The sequence below is a fragment of the Lepus europaeus genome, chromosome 22, assembly GCF_033115175.1.
Source record: "Lepus europaeus isolate LE1 chromosome 22, mLepTim1.pri, whole genome shotgun sequence".
In the NCBI taxonomy this organism is placed as follows: Eukaryota; Metazoa; Chordata; class Mammalia; order Lagomorpha; family Leporidae; genus Lepus; species Lepus europaeus.
In genome coordinates, this window is record NC_084848.1 from 8,962,835 (window position 1) to 8,979,699 (window position 16,865).

At 60.2% G+C, this 16,865-nt stretch overlaps 1 protein-coding gene across 1 annotated transcript in view; it reads left to right on the plus strand.

Annotated features, from left to right (window-relative positions):
• The first annotated feature begins 205 nt into the window (after window positions 1-205).
• The window catches only part of PRIMA1 (proline rich membrane anchor 1), a 43,895-nt gene continuing 27,235 nt past the window's right edge, over window positions 206-16,865 (plus strand). The window contains exons 1-2 of the mRNA XM_062181562.1: window positions 206-298; window positions 6,943-7,078. Coding sequence (XP_062037546.1) covers window positions 206-298; window positions 6,943-7,078 — 229 coding nt within the window. The remainder of the gene's footprint in view (window positions 299-6,942; window positions 7,079-16,865) is intronic.

The following is a 16,865-nucleotide window of genomic DNA, read 5'->3' on the forward strand; positions in this document are numbered from 1 at the left end:
GAGTGCTGGGCTGGACGCTAGGCCAGCGAGTGTGCAAGCTGGAGCAAAGGCGCCCGCCTGGTTGACGAGGGTGCCCAGGGGTGCGGGGCGTGCCCGCTGCCCCGGGCTGGTGCGTGCGCTGGGGCGCGGCGGCGATGGTGCCCGCCTGACCCGAACCTTGCTCCCCTGACAGTTGGCCCCTCGAGCGGGCGCTGCGGCCGCCGAGATGCTGCTCCGGGACCTGGTGCTGCGCCGCGGCTGCTGCTGGCCCTCGCTGCTGCTACACTGCGCGCTCCACCCGCTCTGGGGCTTCGTGCAGGTGAGCAAGAGAAGCGCCCGGGGCTGGGACCCCGCGGGCAGGGGCTGCGGGGCGGGGGCGGGGAGGTGGCACTTGGCTCCTGACACCCCTGTAGCTTCCCACAGCCACCCCACCCTGGGGAGAGTTTAAGAAAAGGAAGTCTGCCCCGGTCCCTCCCAGCTGGCCCTGAGAAGGTAAACTCCAGGTGAGACCTCGGCTATGGCCCAAGGCCCTCAGGACTGGGCTTGGGTACAAAGGGGCCCCCAGGGCCCAGACAGGGGGGAAGGAAATGAACCTGAAACGGACAGTCCTCCCGGAACATACATTCTTTATTTCCCACCACAACCACCGGCCAGCCTGCCAGGAACCTTCCCCAGGGCTGCCCGCAAGTCGGAGCTGTGTTGCCTGCAGGTGGTGGAGTTGGGGCGTGCACAGATGATGAGTGTGGGCCACTCGTGGGGGATGTAAGAAGGCACCGTCCGCATGTCCAGACGGCCCGAGGATGCATCCCTCGCCCTTGGTTCTCTGGGCACCAAAGTAGAGGCCAGGGAGCACCACCACCCCCCGCCGCCGCCCATGCAACCAGAGAGGGGCTTCCGTGTCTGCCCCTCCCCAACTGGGCCTCACAGGGTAACGTTTCTGAGCGTGGTTCGTTCTTCCTGATGGTGCTATTAGCAGTACTGATGAGAGAAAGCAAGATTCCTAGCGCAGGGCCTGGGCCGTAAGAAACAGGAAACGGCAGCTGTTGCTGCCACTGGTGATGTAGCTAAGGGTAGCGCGGCTCTCCTCTCTCTGGCCTGCCACGTGGTTCTGGCCATCGCCCTGGAGGCTGATGGGCATTTGTGACTTACCAGGGGTTCCGACGGCTCTGGGGCACTGTTTGACTGTGGAGGGCATTGAAGGACCCACGCTGGGGTGTGTGCAGCTTGTGTCCGCCTGTCCCAGGGGCACTTTGGGAACTGGGAATGTTTCGGGTGGGTGCCCTAAGGGTGACAGGCTGCGCGCCAGCCTGCTGTGCCTCGGGAGCTGACCCACAGGATGGGGCCCTGCTGGGGACTGGCTGGGTCGCTGCTGCCGGACGCTGGCCTGGGTACCCTCCCCCGGCACCCCCAGAGAACCAGGGGCTCTGAGCTGGCTGGCACCTCCAGCCCCACCCCAGCGCCAGGCCCCGTCTTCTGCTGTCTCCTCTGACCGGCCTCTGTCTCACTCACAATTGTTTCCCTTTTGGAATTGACAGCTTTGTTGAATGTGTGACACAGCAGCTATGGCAGTCAGCTGTGACCCCTCAGCACTGTGTCCCCTGTCCCCTGGAGGGGCTTGGGGCGGGCGTCCCTTGTTGGACTTTTGGCTGACCTTCCCATGGGAAGTTGACGGAGGGTTTCTGGTGTTCGCTTGTTCAGTTTCCTGTCTTCTGGAAGACTTTTCCTGCTAGGATGGAGAGCAGTGTGATGACGTTGGCAGTCCCGAGACAAGAATTCTGGCTGGGTGAACCCGCAGGATTGACACAGAAAACCCAGTCCCACCTGTACCCTCTTCTCCCCCCAAAGAAACAATTTTGTGGGAAGCAGCTCCAGGTTTTACAGCCTGGTCCATCAGCTGGGCGGTGCTTGCGTGAGCAGCTCTGTGTGTGTGTGTGTGTGTGTGTGTGTGTGAGAGAGAGAGAGAGAGAGAGAGAGAGATGTTCTTACTCAACTCGAATCAATTTTCATGAAAGTCAATTAGGAAAGGAATCCTCCAGACAACTGGGATGGTAAAATCTTGGCTTGAGGCTCTGAAAAAATTAATTTACAAATGACAAGGACAGAGAAACCACGGGAAGGGGGGCTTTGGAATGAGCGGATGGAGCTTCGACGCCAAAAGGCTGACTCCAGGGGAACAGAGGAGGGAAGACGCAATGTGGAAGTCCAGGAGGCCATGCGTTCCCCTTTAAGTGGTGAGACTACGACCTGTCCCTTCATGGGCATTTCTCGAACGCGGAGCAAGAGCCGGCGCCGTCTGTGCCCCCGTGAAGGTTTTGCTGCAGAGCCCCCCAGAGAGCGGCGAGGGGCCGATGTGCCCGTCCCCTGAGGAGTCGGGAGCTGGGAGGTCCCCCGAAGGCCCAGCTTCCTCCCTGGAATTCGGCCGAAGCTGCTGGATGCTCAGGAAGCCCCTGGGTCAAGTCCGAGGCCACTGGGCGGCCGGCGGCGGGCCAGAGGCACGCTCTTCAACGCCTCGGGAGCCGCGCTTCTGAGCTTTGTGATTTCGGGTTCTTCTGAGTTCACTTCCAGATGATTTTTTTTTCTTGGCAAGGGAAGAGGGTGACAGGCTGGCAGATTGATTAGGTGTGACAGCAGTGTGTCTCGGCGAGTTACCGCGGTGCTGGCCGAGCGCCTCAAAAGATGCCAGAAGCCATCGCTGCTGCGGTCACTCTCCTAAAGCCATTGTCAGGGAGACAGGCGGTGACCTGGCCTCACCAGTCCCTGCGCTAAGCAGGAGCTACCCAGGCCCAAGCCATGCTGAACCCCTTCTGTGGTCGGTCAGCAGCATTTATTGGGCACCTGCTGTATACCCGGCCCTGTGTCTGGTGCAAATGGCTCAGTGGTCCCTGCCCTCGAGGTGCTGTGAGGTCAAGCAAGGGATCTTAGACAACGGAGCTCAGTGGGGGCACATAGCATGGGCCTGGTGCCAGAGTGACTCAGGGGGAGGAGTCTCCGAAGGGAGAGAAGGGGGAAGCCTGGGGAGGTGAGGGCCTGACGTGTCTTACTGCACGTGATCCTGAGGCCTGCTGGGACCGCTGAGAGCTTAGAGCAAGAGACGACAGGGTCTGAGCCCAGCTCCAGCACCAAGGGGGGGGAGGGCAGCTGGGCTCAGCCAATGAATGCACGGATGTGCAACCAAACGGGAGCTTCCGGTAAGCCAGGACAGTTTCTAGCGTCTTCTGTGTGACCTTTGATGGGCACATTGTTGTCTGTCTGACTCCAGGTAAGCCAGGACAGTTTCTAGCGTCTTCTGTGTGACCTTTGATGGGCACATTGTTGTCTGTCTGACTCCAGGTAAGCCAGGACAGTTTCTAGCATCTTCTGTGTGACCTTTGATGGGCACATTGTTGTCTGTCTGACTCCAGGTAAGCCAGGACAGTTTCTAGCGTCTTCTGTGTGACCTTTGATGGGCACATTGTTGTCTGTCTGACTCCAGGTAAGCCAGGACAGTTTCTAGCGTCTTCTGTGTGACCTTTGATGGGCACATTGTTGTCTGTCTGACTCCAGGGGGTCCCGTGTTTCCGCTGGCAGCCCCAGTGAGAGGCAAGTGCTGCCCAGTGGGGGTCTCATGGTGGCCTGGCTGGGGCGGCAGCAGAGGGGATGGAGGAAATTGGGCAAAAGTGAGTGTCATTGTGGCCACAGCACCCACCAGACCTGCAGGTTGCTCTTGTTGGCCAGGAGTGGGCCAGGGGCTGGGGAAGGGGTATGAGGCTGGCACGCGGCAGCCACGCAGCTGGGCCCCCCAGGCCACAACAGGTGCACGCTGGGCCTCGGTGCACTGGTCACAGCGATGCAGGACTCAGACCCACGAGGGCGCCGCACAGTGCGGACGAGAGGGTGGGCAACTGGAGTGAGGAGGGGTCCCGGGAGTAACCACAGCGGCTCTCAGCCTGTGAGCGACTGGCGAGTCGCTGACCTCTCTGGGCCTCTGCTCCTTTTCAGACAAGACCAGCTGAGTGCCGGTGACACAGGGGTGACTTCCTTCTCCTTGTAGACCCCCCAAGACAGAAACCACGCAAGCTGGGTGCTGATGGGTGCTCAGCCCCTGCTGGTCTGAACACAGCGCCGCTGCTCAGCAGAGCCCCAAGTGGCCCTGGGCCTGGGGACCCGGGTAGATCCTGCAGGTCCCCCCGTCCTGGTGAGCAGACCAACCTCCAGTACACTTCTCAGTGGGCACCGAGGCTACTGGCACTCTGGGGCATGAGCCTGGCGTTTCACTCTGAGTGTGGGCGCCACTCGCCTTCCTCAGCTGTTCCCATGGCTGACACTCGCCAGGGGCCAGGAAGTCACGGCTGCGGGGGATCCACACAGCAGAGACTCACTCCTGCCCCACCCCAAGACGCCCACACCATGGCGTGCAGATGGGTGTCACCCCAGAGCAGGAAGGGTTTGCCAGGCGAGGAAGTGGCACCGGGCAGGTAGGGCTCATCTCGGGGGGTGTGGGGTGCCGCCTGGCTTTGCCCCAGGTTGTGCGAGCACTGGGTTTGAAGCATGAAGAGATATTGGCAGGTGAATGGATGAAGGGGCTCAGTGTCTGACTGTCACTCGTGGGAGGCTCCATGGCCACAGGATTGTGTGCGTGGCTGTGCCATGGCTGCTCTCGGGGAGGGGGCAGCCAGCTCAGAGCTGACCTCCATGTAGACAGGGACGGAGCCGTTCGCCTGTCCCCATCTGGGTGAGGCCCTCACGCACCAGGCTCCGTCCACTGCTCCTCCTGCGGCTTGAAACTTGGCCCTGGTTTCTGCTTCCGCAGTCTCATCACTGTAGACGCTTGGGCCCCTCCGTGCCCCGACAGCCACTCAAAACAGCAGCTCACGGTTTTGCCAGCACAGCACGCCCCTGTCTTTGAACTCTCTGAGTTGCACCTTGGAGATGGAGAGAGGCGTGGCCTCGGCTGTGGCCTAGCATGCAGTCGGGGTACTTGGTGGCCTGCAGGACAAGGCAGGCTCAGAGGCCAGCTCTCGGGAGCACGGAGCCACCCAGCGGCCCCCAGGGTCTCGAGCGGTGGTGCTCCAGCAGGGGACGGGCTTGGTGCTAGGAACTCTAAGGATGGCACTGGCAGAGAAGCGGGTGGGCTCAGCCCCGACGTGGAAGGAGTTAATCTGCTTGCTAAAATAATTGAGAAAGGGCTTCCCGTTGGAGGAGAGGCTCTTCCCAGTGGGAGATAAAATTGCCTTCCAGGATCTGAGACGCAGTCAATGGTCCTCTAAAAACACTAAATGCTGCCGAGCAGGAGCGACCTGGCCTCCCAGTGCTAAGTTCAGGCAGCCCACCTGCCCCTGTGGCCGTGACCCAGCGCCTGCTGCCCCGTCACCTGTGAGGCAGCCAGCCCTGCCCTGCCTCCAGAGACAGCCTGCACATGGAAGTTGGGGGCCTGGGGGGTCTACTCCACTATAGTTGACAGCCAGAGGAAGTAACCGTGGCCATCCCTAGGTGGGGGCTGACCAGCAGCTCGCTCTGTGTACCTCGAAATCAGCTCTGGCCCCAGGACAAGCACAGACCCCGACGCAGCAGGCAGGCAGGGATGCGAGCAGTGTACCCAGTGCTCCCCCACCTGCCTCTCGTAGATCTGGAACCTGGGCAGCTCCAGCTCCCAGGCCCGGCTTCCCTGGCAGCCAGGGTTGGGGAACTGCTGGGCGGGCACAGCCCCCTGCAGCCACCCGGCCGAGCTCACGGACAAGGACACTGAGACCAGGCTTTGAACGCAGCAGGCCAGGGAGCAAGAGGCACAGAGGCTGCCCTGGACTGCGGCATGCAGGCCTGCGCTCGGCAGGTACTGACCGAGTGCTAGCATTGCCTTGGGAGCTGGTTTCTAGTAATGGGGGTGGACCGGGGCACTGGCCCCTGCTCTCATACACCTTACAGGGCTGCTTCCAAACGTTCATGAAAATGGAGTAAAACGGTGTTTGTGTTGGTGCAAAAAATATTTGGAATCCTTGCAGAAAGATCGTGGAAAACACATATCATGGAGAAGACTATGCCTGTATCTTTTGCACCAAAATACACTTGCTTTTAAGTTCCATTTTCCACGAACTTTTTGAAGTCCCCTTGTAGAATGCCAAGGTGAAGACAGGTGGGCAGCTGGCAGTCGCCTACAGGTGGGCCCCACTGCCAGGCCTGGCACCTGGTCAGGGAGGTGGGGAGCTTCCTGGAGGAGGTGAGAGCTATGCCGAGTAAGGCAGAGAAGGGGGCCGGGCGGGAGACCATGCTGGCCCCAGGGGCCGGGGCCCAGCACCTGCAAGCAGGGCAGAGCACGGGGCAGGGCGGGGCTGAGAGGTCGCTGGGGGTCAGGTCCGGCAGCACCACTCAGTCCCAGGGCAGTATGGATGCGCACCTGGGGCTTGTGGGGGTAGGGATGGTTGGAGGAGCGCTCCCCACACGGCTACCCAGAGGCTGATGGAGAGCACCAGGCAGGCTGCTCTGTCCCCTTTAGTCGTGTGGGACACAGGGGCAGAGGCCTGGCTGGGTGAGAGTCCTCCCCAGGAAGGGAGGGCTCTGCCCCAGGTGGACACGAGAAGATGAGGACTGGACAGTGTGCCGAAGCGAGGGAGATGGGCGTGGCAGCTGGGCCGGGCTGCCGAGGAGGTGGAACCGTGTCCTGGCACTGAGAGTGGCACCCTCGGGCAGCCACGGTGCCTGGTTCTCGGTTTCCTCGCTTGCACGGTGGGGGGATTCCGCGAGGTGGCCTGCCCATTCTTGTCTACCCCTCCCTCACAGCCAGGCACTTGCCCAGGGCCCTGTAGCTGGTCCCCGGCAGAGCTGGGCATGAAGTTTCCTGGCCAGTCCAGCTTCCCTGGGTCTCTCCTGCCCCGGCTTTGGGGAGGCATCCCAGGTTCCAGTCCCTGGGGAACTGCAGTGGGGCGGCCCCATCTCGGCTTCCCATTGCTTCCTCGTCTCCTACATCTCTCTGTGTGCTCCTCTCCGCAGGTGACGCACGGTGAGCCCCAGAAGTCCTGCTCCAAGGTGACGGACAGCTGCCAACACATCTGCCAGTGCCGGCCCCCTCCCCCGCTGCCCCCGCCGCCCCCGCCCCCGCCGCCTCCCAGACTGCTCTCTGCCCCAGGTAGGTGGTGATGGCTGTCTCTGTTTTCGAGTTTCTCTCTGTGTTTTCCTGGGTCCAGGAAGATCCGGTGAGCGAGGCCGAGGGCAGCCCGGCCTCCTTTGTAATTTTCCACTGGCCGAGCAGGAGGGAAGCCAAGGCTGAACTTTTCCCTGCAGTCTACAAAATGCCTTTCCCACAGAAGGCTCCTGCGAGATGGAGAAGGATGCTGTCCGTCAGTTAATCAGATAAAACTTCAATCTCCATCTGATGAGTGACCGGCCTGCATTGTTTGGAAGGCCAGAGCTTCATAGGGAGACAGGCGCTGGGTACCATCTCCAACACCCGCCACACACACACACACACACAGAGTTTTGTTTTTCAGTTTTAATTCATGTTTAAGGAAGCAGCGAGGATAGAACCAAAGCCAAGGCTATGGTAGCAAAGTTACCCAGACGCCTTTTCGCTTTTGCACAAGATTCTCCCAAGATCTCTCTTAGAGACGTGTTTCGTCTCTGGACCATTGGCTCTCTGAACCATCTGATGGTCTGGTCACTCAAACAAAGGAGCGGTTCTCTAGCCAGAAACAGCCTTGGCCTTGACCTCTGTGTGGCTGAGTTTCCTGCGTGCAGTTGCCGGCTGCTACAGCCCCTGACGGGAGATTCCGTAGGTTAGATTCATCACTCGGGGTTTGGCTGCAGAATGCCCCCGCCGGCCTGCGTCTGCCTCATTAGACACACGTCTGTGGAATTATTTGGGGCGCATCTTCTGTAACCTTGGCGAGGCTCTGCTCTGCTCGGCTGCTTTGTACCCAGCAGCTTTGCAGTCTTCCAGGGCATCTTTGCAGTCTGTGTGCATTGCTGCCCTCGGATGCCAGGCGCCACCTGTCTCCCTCCTCACCTGGCACCTGGGACCCACTGTGGCCCCCAGACTACCTGCTTCAGCATTACCTGCGGCGTTTGTTTTCAGGTGCACCTTCGGGAGTTCACTGCAAACTCCCCGAATGAGATTGGTCGGGGTGGGGGCGGGGTGATCATGAGTCATCGTGGGAAGTCGCAAAGTGGCTGACTGTGCCTGCCAGGTCCTCCGCTCCGCCTCTGCCGGACCCCTCTGCCCCAGGACACTTGCTGCGGTCGCCTACCCTGCTGAAGGAGCCCCTGGGCCTGCACCCAGCCCTGGAGCTCACTCCCTTCCCCCTCTTTCTCTCGGGGCCCCAGGCACCTGTGCTTGTACCTGGGGGATCCACACCCCCAGCAAGGGTCCCTTCCATGTGTCTCGTGTCAGCGAGTTCTGTGCCAGACACGGGATAGCTCAGCCCGCGGGGGGGGGGGGGGGTTGTCTGGTTGTAACCCATGACGAGTGGGCAAGAGAAGGCAGAAACTGTGTACCAGACACACTGCAAATTCCCAATTAGTTATGCAAAACTAAGCCCCAGTAAATGGTAACATTGGCCTGGGTCTTAAGAATACATGGCATCGCTCCAGGTTGGAATCTCGTGAACCAGACTGTGGGGAAAGGGCAGCCAAGCCGAGGGCACAGCACGCAGGAAGACAGAGCCGAGCCCTCCGGGGTGGTCTCAGTCCACTTCCTGTCGCAGCAGCGGAGCACCTGAGGCTGGCTGGTTTGTAAAGGAGAGAGGGTGACTTGTGCTCAGGGTCCCGGAGGTTGACAGCCGGGTGTCTTCCAGCCGGAGCCTCGTGCTGCGTCCTGATGTGGCAGGAAAGACAGGCAGGCGAGTGCGTGAGAGAGGGCAGCAGAGGGGGCTGGGACAACCCACTCTTGCGGCCGGGAGTCCATCCCCGTGAGAACTCACCCCGTCTCTCGGGAAAGACATTCACCTCCCTCTCCGATGCTGCACCTCCCGTCACCGCACAGGCAACCCGATTTCAGCAGGAGCTCTGACTGGGACAACCGCAGGTGCACCAGAGCGGGGTCTCTAGGGGCGGCCAAGGGGCAGGCCTTGAGAGCGCCATGTGCCTGACCGAGTAGGTGGGTCCCTCCACACCCAGAGCCACCTCCCAGCTGCCTTATTTTTTTCCTTAAATAGACACGCATTTTTGCTGGTACAAATTTATTTCTAAACAAAGAAACCAGTGTTACTCGCACAGGTAGGTGACCATAAAAGTGTAAGGCTGATGGAGGGGCTGGCACTGTGGCGTAGCAGGTAAAGCCGCCGCCTGCAGTGCCAGCATCCCGAATGGACGCCGGTTCAAGTCCCGGCTGCTCCACTTCCGATCCAGCTTTCTGCTATGGCCTGGAAAAGCAGTGGAAGATGGCCCAGGTCCTTGGGCCCCTGTGCCTGCGTGGGAGAACTGGAGGGAGCTCCTGGCTCCTGGCTTCAGATCTAGGACTGGGAGCCCAGCCTGTTGTGGGAGGCTCTAAGCTCGCTGCCTGGCTTTGGGTAGAAGGGAGAGAAGCAGGTGGCAGAGGAGTTAAGGCCCTGGGAGCACCGGGCTGAGACTTTCTCTACAATCGCACGCTTTGTGAGAGACCCAGAGGGGCTCGTTTCTTGTCTTAGGTCTCCATGTGTTTGAGTGCCAGGCCCCTTAACCACGGAGACATGGCCCCTCCTTTCCGAAGCCCTGCCGTGGGCAGTGACGACCCCAAGACGGTGGCAAAGCAGGGAAGCGGTGGCCTTGCCTTGTTTGTTTTGGAGAAATTAATTTTTTTGACAACGCAGAGTGCGGATTAGGATGGAGCTGCCAGACCCGGGCTGGAGTCAAGTTGAGGACTGCTGAGATCATTCAGGCCCCAGCGCGCCCCGGCTCTGCAGCGGGGCCAGGGCTTCCAGAGAAGGGAGGAGGCCACTGAGGGCTCCGTGTAGCTGAGCTCCGGGCTTGCGCTGCCCCTGGGAGAGAGGCGAGCTGTGGTGGGTGCCGCGGAAGGGCTTTTTCCATTACAAGTAGCAGAGAGGCATCTTGGAGGGGATCAAGCGATATAAAATATCAGAGGAGGATGTTAGCTTTTTGTCTCGGGTGTCAGGGTGTTCCAGCAGCAGGCCTGCGGGATCCGGGGTCTCCGTGCAGGGGGAGTTCTGCCTCCCGTTTCTCTTCTGCCTTTTCCTGGAGAGCCTCTGCTCTCAGGCCGGCTGGGGCCCTGTGGCTCCTGCTCCAGAGTTCTGTCCACTTTTTTTCTTTTAAATATTTATTAATTTACTTGAAAGGCAGAATTACAGAGGAGCAGAGGGAGAGAGAGAGAGAGAGAGAGAGAGAGGAGATCTTCTATCCACTGGTTCACTCCCCAATTGGCCCAAATGGCCAGAGCTGCGCGGATCCGAAGCCAGGAGCCAGGAGCTTCCTCCAGGTCTCCCACATGAGCACAGGGGCCCAAGGACTTGGGCCATCTTCTACTGCTTTCCCAGGCCATAGCAGAGAGCTGGATTGGAAGTGGAGCAGCCAGGACTAGAACCGGCGCCATATGGGATGCTGGCACTGCAGGCGGCGGCTTTACCTGCTACTCCACAGCACTGGCTCCTCCATCAGCCTCACATTCAGCAATCTCCCTTCAAAGACAGTTTCTCTTCCCCCTGAGTGCAGTACAATCCCGGGACTGACTTTCGCAGGCCAGCTTGGGCCACATGTCCTTTCCTGGACCAATCACGCTGGCCTCTGAGATGGCCCATGGCGCTCGGTCAGGCCCTGGAGTTAGTGTGTGGACGCAGGTTAGGGGAGTCAGCAGGTGGAAGTGAAAGCCCAGGCAGAGGGGCCTGTGCCCCAAGGGTGAGGACGTGGACCTGAGGCTGGGGGGTGGGGATGCGACCACGGCTCACGTCAGACGTGGGAGGCAGATGAGACAGTGCAGGCATTGTGTTTTCTGTTTCTCTTGGTCCTCCTGGAGCCTAGCCCGGATCCCTGCACACAAGTAGTGCCCAGTAAATGTCAAAGCCATGGCCACGTCCACAGCTTCTGCCAGCTGTGAGATGCAGACGCCTGTTCTGCAGTCCGGGAAGTCAGCGTCTCCCAGAGGGCAGGAGGCCCTGCGCTGGGAAGTTGTCCTCTCTCGAAGCTCGCTGGCGTTCAGAGCAGTCACTCAGGGCCCTGTGCAGTGCCCGCCAGTGCGTCTGGATCTGCACACCGGGGGTGGGGTGTGTGCCAGGGGCTGGGGAGCCCGCAGTAGGCACCAGAGACAGCCCCGTCCCCACGGAGCGCATAGACAGCCCAGTGGCTGGCATCCCAGGAGTGGCCTTGCTGCCACCTCTCTGGACATTCCGGCACCAGGCACAGCCGTCATAGGTTGTGCCTCATATCCCCGGCGCCGTCAAGGATCCCTCCCTCTCCTGGGGATGCTTGCCGAGCCCCTGTCCCACGCCCAGCCCGGTACTGGCACCTGCAGGGATACAGAGGCACACAGGGACTTGTCCACATCGACAGGGGCTGGGTCCCGGGAGACTGCGGCCTCACACAGCGCAGAGCCTAGGACCCAGGGAACACAGCGAGTGGCAGGACAAGGTCACGGTCAGGACAAGAGCAGCAGCAGTCATAGGTCACTAACCTTCAGGCCGGGAGTCGCTTGGACAGGGTCCCGGCGGGCACTGTCCGCTGAGGACGGAGCAGCAGAGGAGAGCCGGGAGGACGAGCCGGTCCTGGAGGCTGCGGGTGCCCCCCGCCCCCCCACACCCCGGCCTCCGGCAGAGCAGGGGCTGCCAGGGAGCTGCACTCGTGTCCCTGCCCCGGGCAGCCTTGCTTGGGCATGTGATCCTCAGAGCCCAGCAGAGTCCCCGGCGAAGGCATCTCCGGAGTGAACCGAGGCTCAGGCAGGCTGCAGGCCCGAGAGCCCACGGCAGCCACCCCAGCTCGGGACCTGGGCTCGCCCTGCAAATGACGCACGTGGCGGAGGCCCCGGGAGGAGCCTGTGCCCGCCCTCAGGGAAAGCAGTCCACCCCTCGGAGCTCTGCTTCCCGGACAGATGTGACCAACACGAGCTGGGCTGGAAGGGAGGCGGGGCCCGTGTGGACGGACTACCAGGCCCCCAGGTGGGTTTGACTTTTGCATTTCTTTTATTCTTGAAAAAATCAGGAGTGAGGCTCAGGGACTCCCCGGAGGTCACTCAGCCGTGCTGGAGCTGGGAGTGGGGTCTCCAGGCTCCCGTCCTCTGTGCCAGGGGCTAAGTTCGAACCGAGAAAGACACATGGGCCCTGGAGATTTGAGAATGCTTTTTCTCCCTCAACCAGAGCACGAGAAAGAGCCCAGTGCTGAGCTGGCACCGCGGTGGGCGCTGCTCGCTGTCTCCTTTACTCCTCAAACAGGCCTGGAGCGGCAGGGGTGTCGGTCCCAGTCGCTGGCAGGAGCCCCGTTTCCTTGTTCCGGGCTGCCCAGCTGCCAAGGAGGGGCAGCCACCCAAGGCCGGGGATCGCTTCCTGCCTCCCTCCCTGTCCGTCACTGACAGTCTGTTCCCTTCCTTGCTCGGGCCTCCTTCCCACCTGCCTCAGGACCTTTGCATCTACCTCCTCCACTTGCCAGGTTTCCCCGTGAAGAGTGACCCTGAGTTCGTGCACATTCGGTTCAGCTTTCCTCTCTCTCTCTCCAGGAAAAGCTTGCCTGACTCCCCGAGGTCAGTGGTCTCTGTTCTAGCTCCCTGTGGCCGAGGAGCAAACCACCCACGGGTAGAGGGGACTGTGCTGCCTTTGTCCCGGCGGTTACGGGGTTGACCGGGCTCCACCCGGAGACTCTGGCTTGCAGTGGTGGTTATTTGGCTGGGACAGGGGCTGCCTCGAAGGCTGGCCCAGCTGGCTCGCTTTCGCTCTCTCTCTGTCTCTCGTGTGGCTGGGGGTTGATGCCGGCCGCTGGTCGAGCCCTCAGTGGGGACCGTGCCCCAGTGCTCCCGCAGGCCAGGTTGTGTGTGGTGCCGGCTCCTCCCAGCGTGGCGGCTGGGTTCCACGGTGGAGGGCCCGTGGAAGCTGTGTGCCTTTTGATGATGTGGCCCGGACATCACACAGCCTCGCTTCCACATTTTATCCCTGAGAACTGAGTGATCTGGGCTGGCCCAGGAGCCAGTCGCCACCTCTTGAAGGAGGCGGGTCGGGGATATGCCTCCACCGCCTATCAGCAGGTGCACACGCACAGGTACACGCACAGGTGCACACACCTCTGCACTTCTCACTCGCCTTTGTAACCGCCAGCCTATCTTTCAAACACGCAGTTAATGACTTGACGGTGCTTGGATGCTTTGCTGGACACACCATTGCCCGGCACCTGCTGTGTCCGCAGTGAAAGCCCCAGCGCCTTGGCACATGCCTGGCACGAGTCGTTTTTAGCTATTAACTCTCACGTGTTATGGAAATTGTTGCTCTCTGCTGAATGCCAGGCTTTGCGAGCAGGACAGAAGGGCCCCTGTTGTCACCGAGCTTGCGAGGGTCTCAAACGTCCACGGAGCGGTGGGTGTTGTGGTGCAGCAGGCTAAGCCCCCACACGGGACACCACATCCCATGCCAGAGTGCCTGGGACTGAAACCTCCTCCGTTTCTGATACAGCTTCCTTTTTAATGTTTTAAGATTTATTTGTTTATCTGAAATCCATTGTAACACAGAGAGAGCGAAAGACCCTCAAGTTCACTCCCCAAATGGCTACAATGGACACTGCTGGGCTAGGCTGAAGCCAGGAGCCTGGAACTCCATCCGGGTCTCTCACATGGGTGCAGGGGTCTAGGTATTTGGGCCGTCTTCTGCCACTTCCCAGGTGCGTTTGTAGGAAACTGGATCAGAGGCAGAGCGGCCAGGATTTGAACTGGCACTCCGATATGGGATGCCACCGTTTTAACCCTCTATGCCACAAAGATGCCCCACTCTGCCTTTCAAAAAAAAAAATAAAGTCCTGTGGCCAGCATTGTGGTGTAGCGGGTAAAACCACCACCTGCAGTGCCGGCATCCCATGTGGGCGCTGGTTTGAGTCCTGGCTGCTCCACTTCCTATTCAACTTCCTGCTAATGGCCTGGGAGAGCAACAGAAGATGGCCCAAGTGCTTAGGCCCCTGCACTCACGTGAGAGACCCAGAGGAAGCTCATGGCTCCTGGCTTCAGATAGGCTCAACTCTGGCCAGATTGGCCATTTGGGGAGTGAACCAATGGATTAAAGATCTCTCTCTCTCTCCCTCCCTCCTTCTCCCTGTAATTCTTTCAAACAAATAAAATAAATCCTTTTAAAAATGTTTTAAAGTTCATGGAAAGTGAGTATTGTGGAAAAACTATGCACAGATTGCAATAATTTTTTTGCACCAAAATAAAGCTATCTTTTAATCCCATTTCTCCATGAACGTTGGAAGCCCTCTTGCCTGGTTCACCAGGTGTATGCAAGGGTGGGAGGCCTCGGGCAGGAGGACAGAAGAGAAAAACCCCAAGTCCACAGGATAAACGGAAGGGAGTATGTGCCAGAAGGTGAGGGCAAAGTCTTGTGGGCTGACCAGGTAACCGGGTGGCCGTCTAGACCGGACAGGAGGCGGCGTCAACGCTGAAAGCCGGCTCAAGGGGTGCAGCGGATCGGGGAAGATCTGGGGAAGAGTGTGCCCGTCCGTGGGCATAGCGTGTGCAAAGTCCTCACGTGGGGAAGCTCTCGGGTGCCTGCAGGGCCCGCAAGCTGGTGGCTGCTGAGTGCAGGGGGGCAGAAGGAGGGGAGAACCCGAGAAGGCAGCGCACACAATACTCAGGGCCTGGGGGCTGGGGAGGCAGCTTGGGATTTACTTATCTTAAGTGCAGCTGGAAGGAGGGTGGCCTGGCCTCCCTCTTTATAGGGGCTGGCTCTGGACGGTGCAGGGGAGAGGGAACAGTGGAGGCTGGGAGGGGTGGGCCGGGCTCAGGGGCGGGGCAGGCGGATGCAGGTTGACGGGACCCAGTGAGGCTGTTGGGGATGGAGGGGAGACAGCCGCTGTCTGTCATCCCTGGCCTTCCAGGTCGTTTGTGACCTCACGGAGAGGCTGTAGACACGACCGGGGGGAAGACCGTCGGGACGTCTCCAGGGCGTTCGCGTGAATCCGGGGTTTGCCAGGCGCCGTGGTCATGCAGTGCAGATCGGCTACTTCCGCCTGGGGCGAGTGGAAGAGGAGGCCCAGCTCCCATGCACGGCAGAGCTGAGCGGTGGGCGCAGCAGGTGGAGCAGGTTCCTGCGATCTGTGTTACCTGTAGGGCACTGAGCTCCTCAGCCAGGCTGTGAGCACCGGGACCGTGACCTTGGCTGCCCAGGACGTGAGTGAGGACTGTGGGCCCCCGCCGCGGGCAGCGTCCCCCGGAGTGTTCCTTGCTGCGTGGGCAGGGTTGGTGCCCAGCCTGTGCTGTTGCTGTGGATCCAGGCCTCCGGGCGTTGGGTGTGTGTGGTTCCCTGGTTTCTGGTCCCCTGTGCGGAGCAGGGCCTGAGGCCTGGCTGGCTCGGGCTCCTGGGAGTGTCAGTCATACACGTGTGGGTCTCGGCCAGCCTGGCTCTGGTCCTGCGCACCGTTCAGGGCCTCTCTTGTCAGTATGATCCTTGCCTGAGCAGATTTCTCGTGCACACTGCCCTCGGCTCCCCCATCCATGCAATGGGCCCACTCTGCCTTGCACGCCACAGCCCAGTCAAAAGCTCGTGAAAGCAGGCTTCTTCCCCCCGGGTGGAGTGTCTGAGATCTGTAAAACAGCCTTAATATTGCTGGCTTTTTAAAAATGTGGCTTTATTTTAACTAGTGCCTTTCCCTATGCATGGAATTGGTTCATTCTTCCACTGATCTATTTGTATGCAGCAAACGATAGAAGATTCTGAATTTATGCAGACCTTAACGTATCAATACATGTTTCTTGATTTATAAATCAAATATTTACCAAAAAGGTGTGCTGGGGGCAGTTCTGGGGCCTGGGCGGTGAACGGAACACAGCCCTGGCTGCAGGGAGCCATCCCTCTGCTGGGGGAGGGGCACCCCAGAGCCCTGCCTGCCCCCTGCCAGCACCTGGGGGCTTCCTGAATGCCCGATGCCCATGCCCACTCTAGAGGGGAGTTTTGCTCTGTTTTATTTCTTTGAGATACAGAGAACTAGACAGAACTCCTATCTGCTGGTTCACTCTCCCAGTGCCCACAAGGGCTGGGGCTCGGCCAGGCTACAGCAGGGAGCTGGCAACTCGGTCCAGGTCTCCCATGTGAGTGGCAGGGACCCAAGTGCTTGGGCCAGCACCGCTGCCTCCCGGCGTCTGCGGCGTAGGAAGCTGGGATCGGAGCCAGAGCTGGGGTGGGACGTGGGCCTCTTAACCAGGGGCTTAGCCATCAGGCCAAGCACCTGCCCTGGGGCCGAGTTTTAAAGCTGCCCCAGGTGACTCTTGTGTGGATCAAGGTTGAGACCCTCTGCTGCAGCCAGAGACGCAGGCAGGAGGGGACCTGTGCCGGCAGAGAGAAACAGCTGGGGTGTGACGGCACTTTAGTTCCGGGTGGGCCCAGAGCTGGGAGACCTGGGTGTCGGAGGGGCGGCGAGGGGCGTGCACCTCTTCAGTGGCCCTGGTGCCGTGGGCGCCAGGCTGCGCACAGAGTTTGGACTTCAGGGAACCTCACGTGGAATCTGCACTCCACAGTGGGACACGGAGAGGGAAGCATGCGGCTCAGCAGGGTGCTCGCTGGGCCCCTCGGGGCCTACTTCCTGGGTGCTCTTTTGAAAGAGATGTTTTAGAGTGAGAGAAAAGGCGCCATCGGGTAGCACCCCTTTATAACATAAAATTCCTGTTAAAGTGTCCAGTTCCGGGGTTTCCATACAATCACCACGATGTGCTGCTCTGCGGGTTTGCCGGCTCTGCCTGTTTCGGGGGAGCCTCGGCCTCACAGGCCTTTCCTCCCGCTGGGGGCTGCCCGTGTTGGTGGGCACCCCGACAG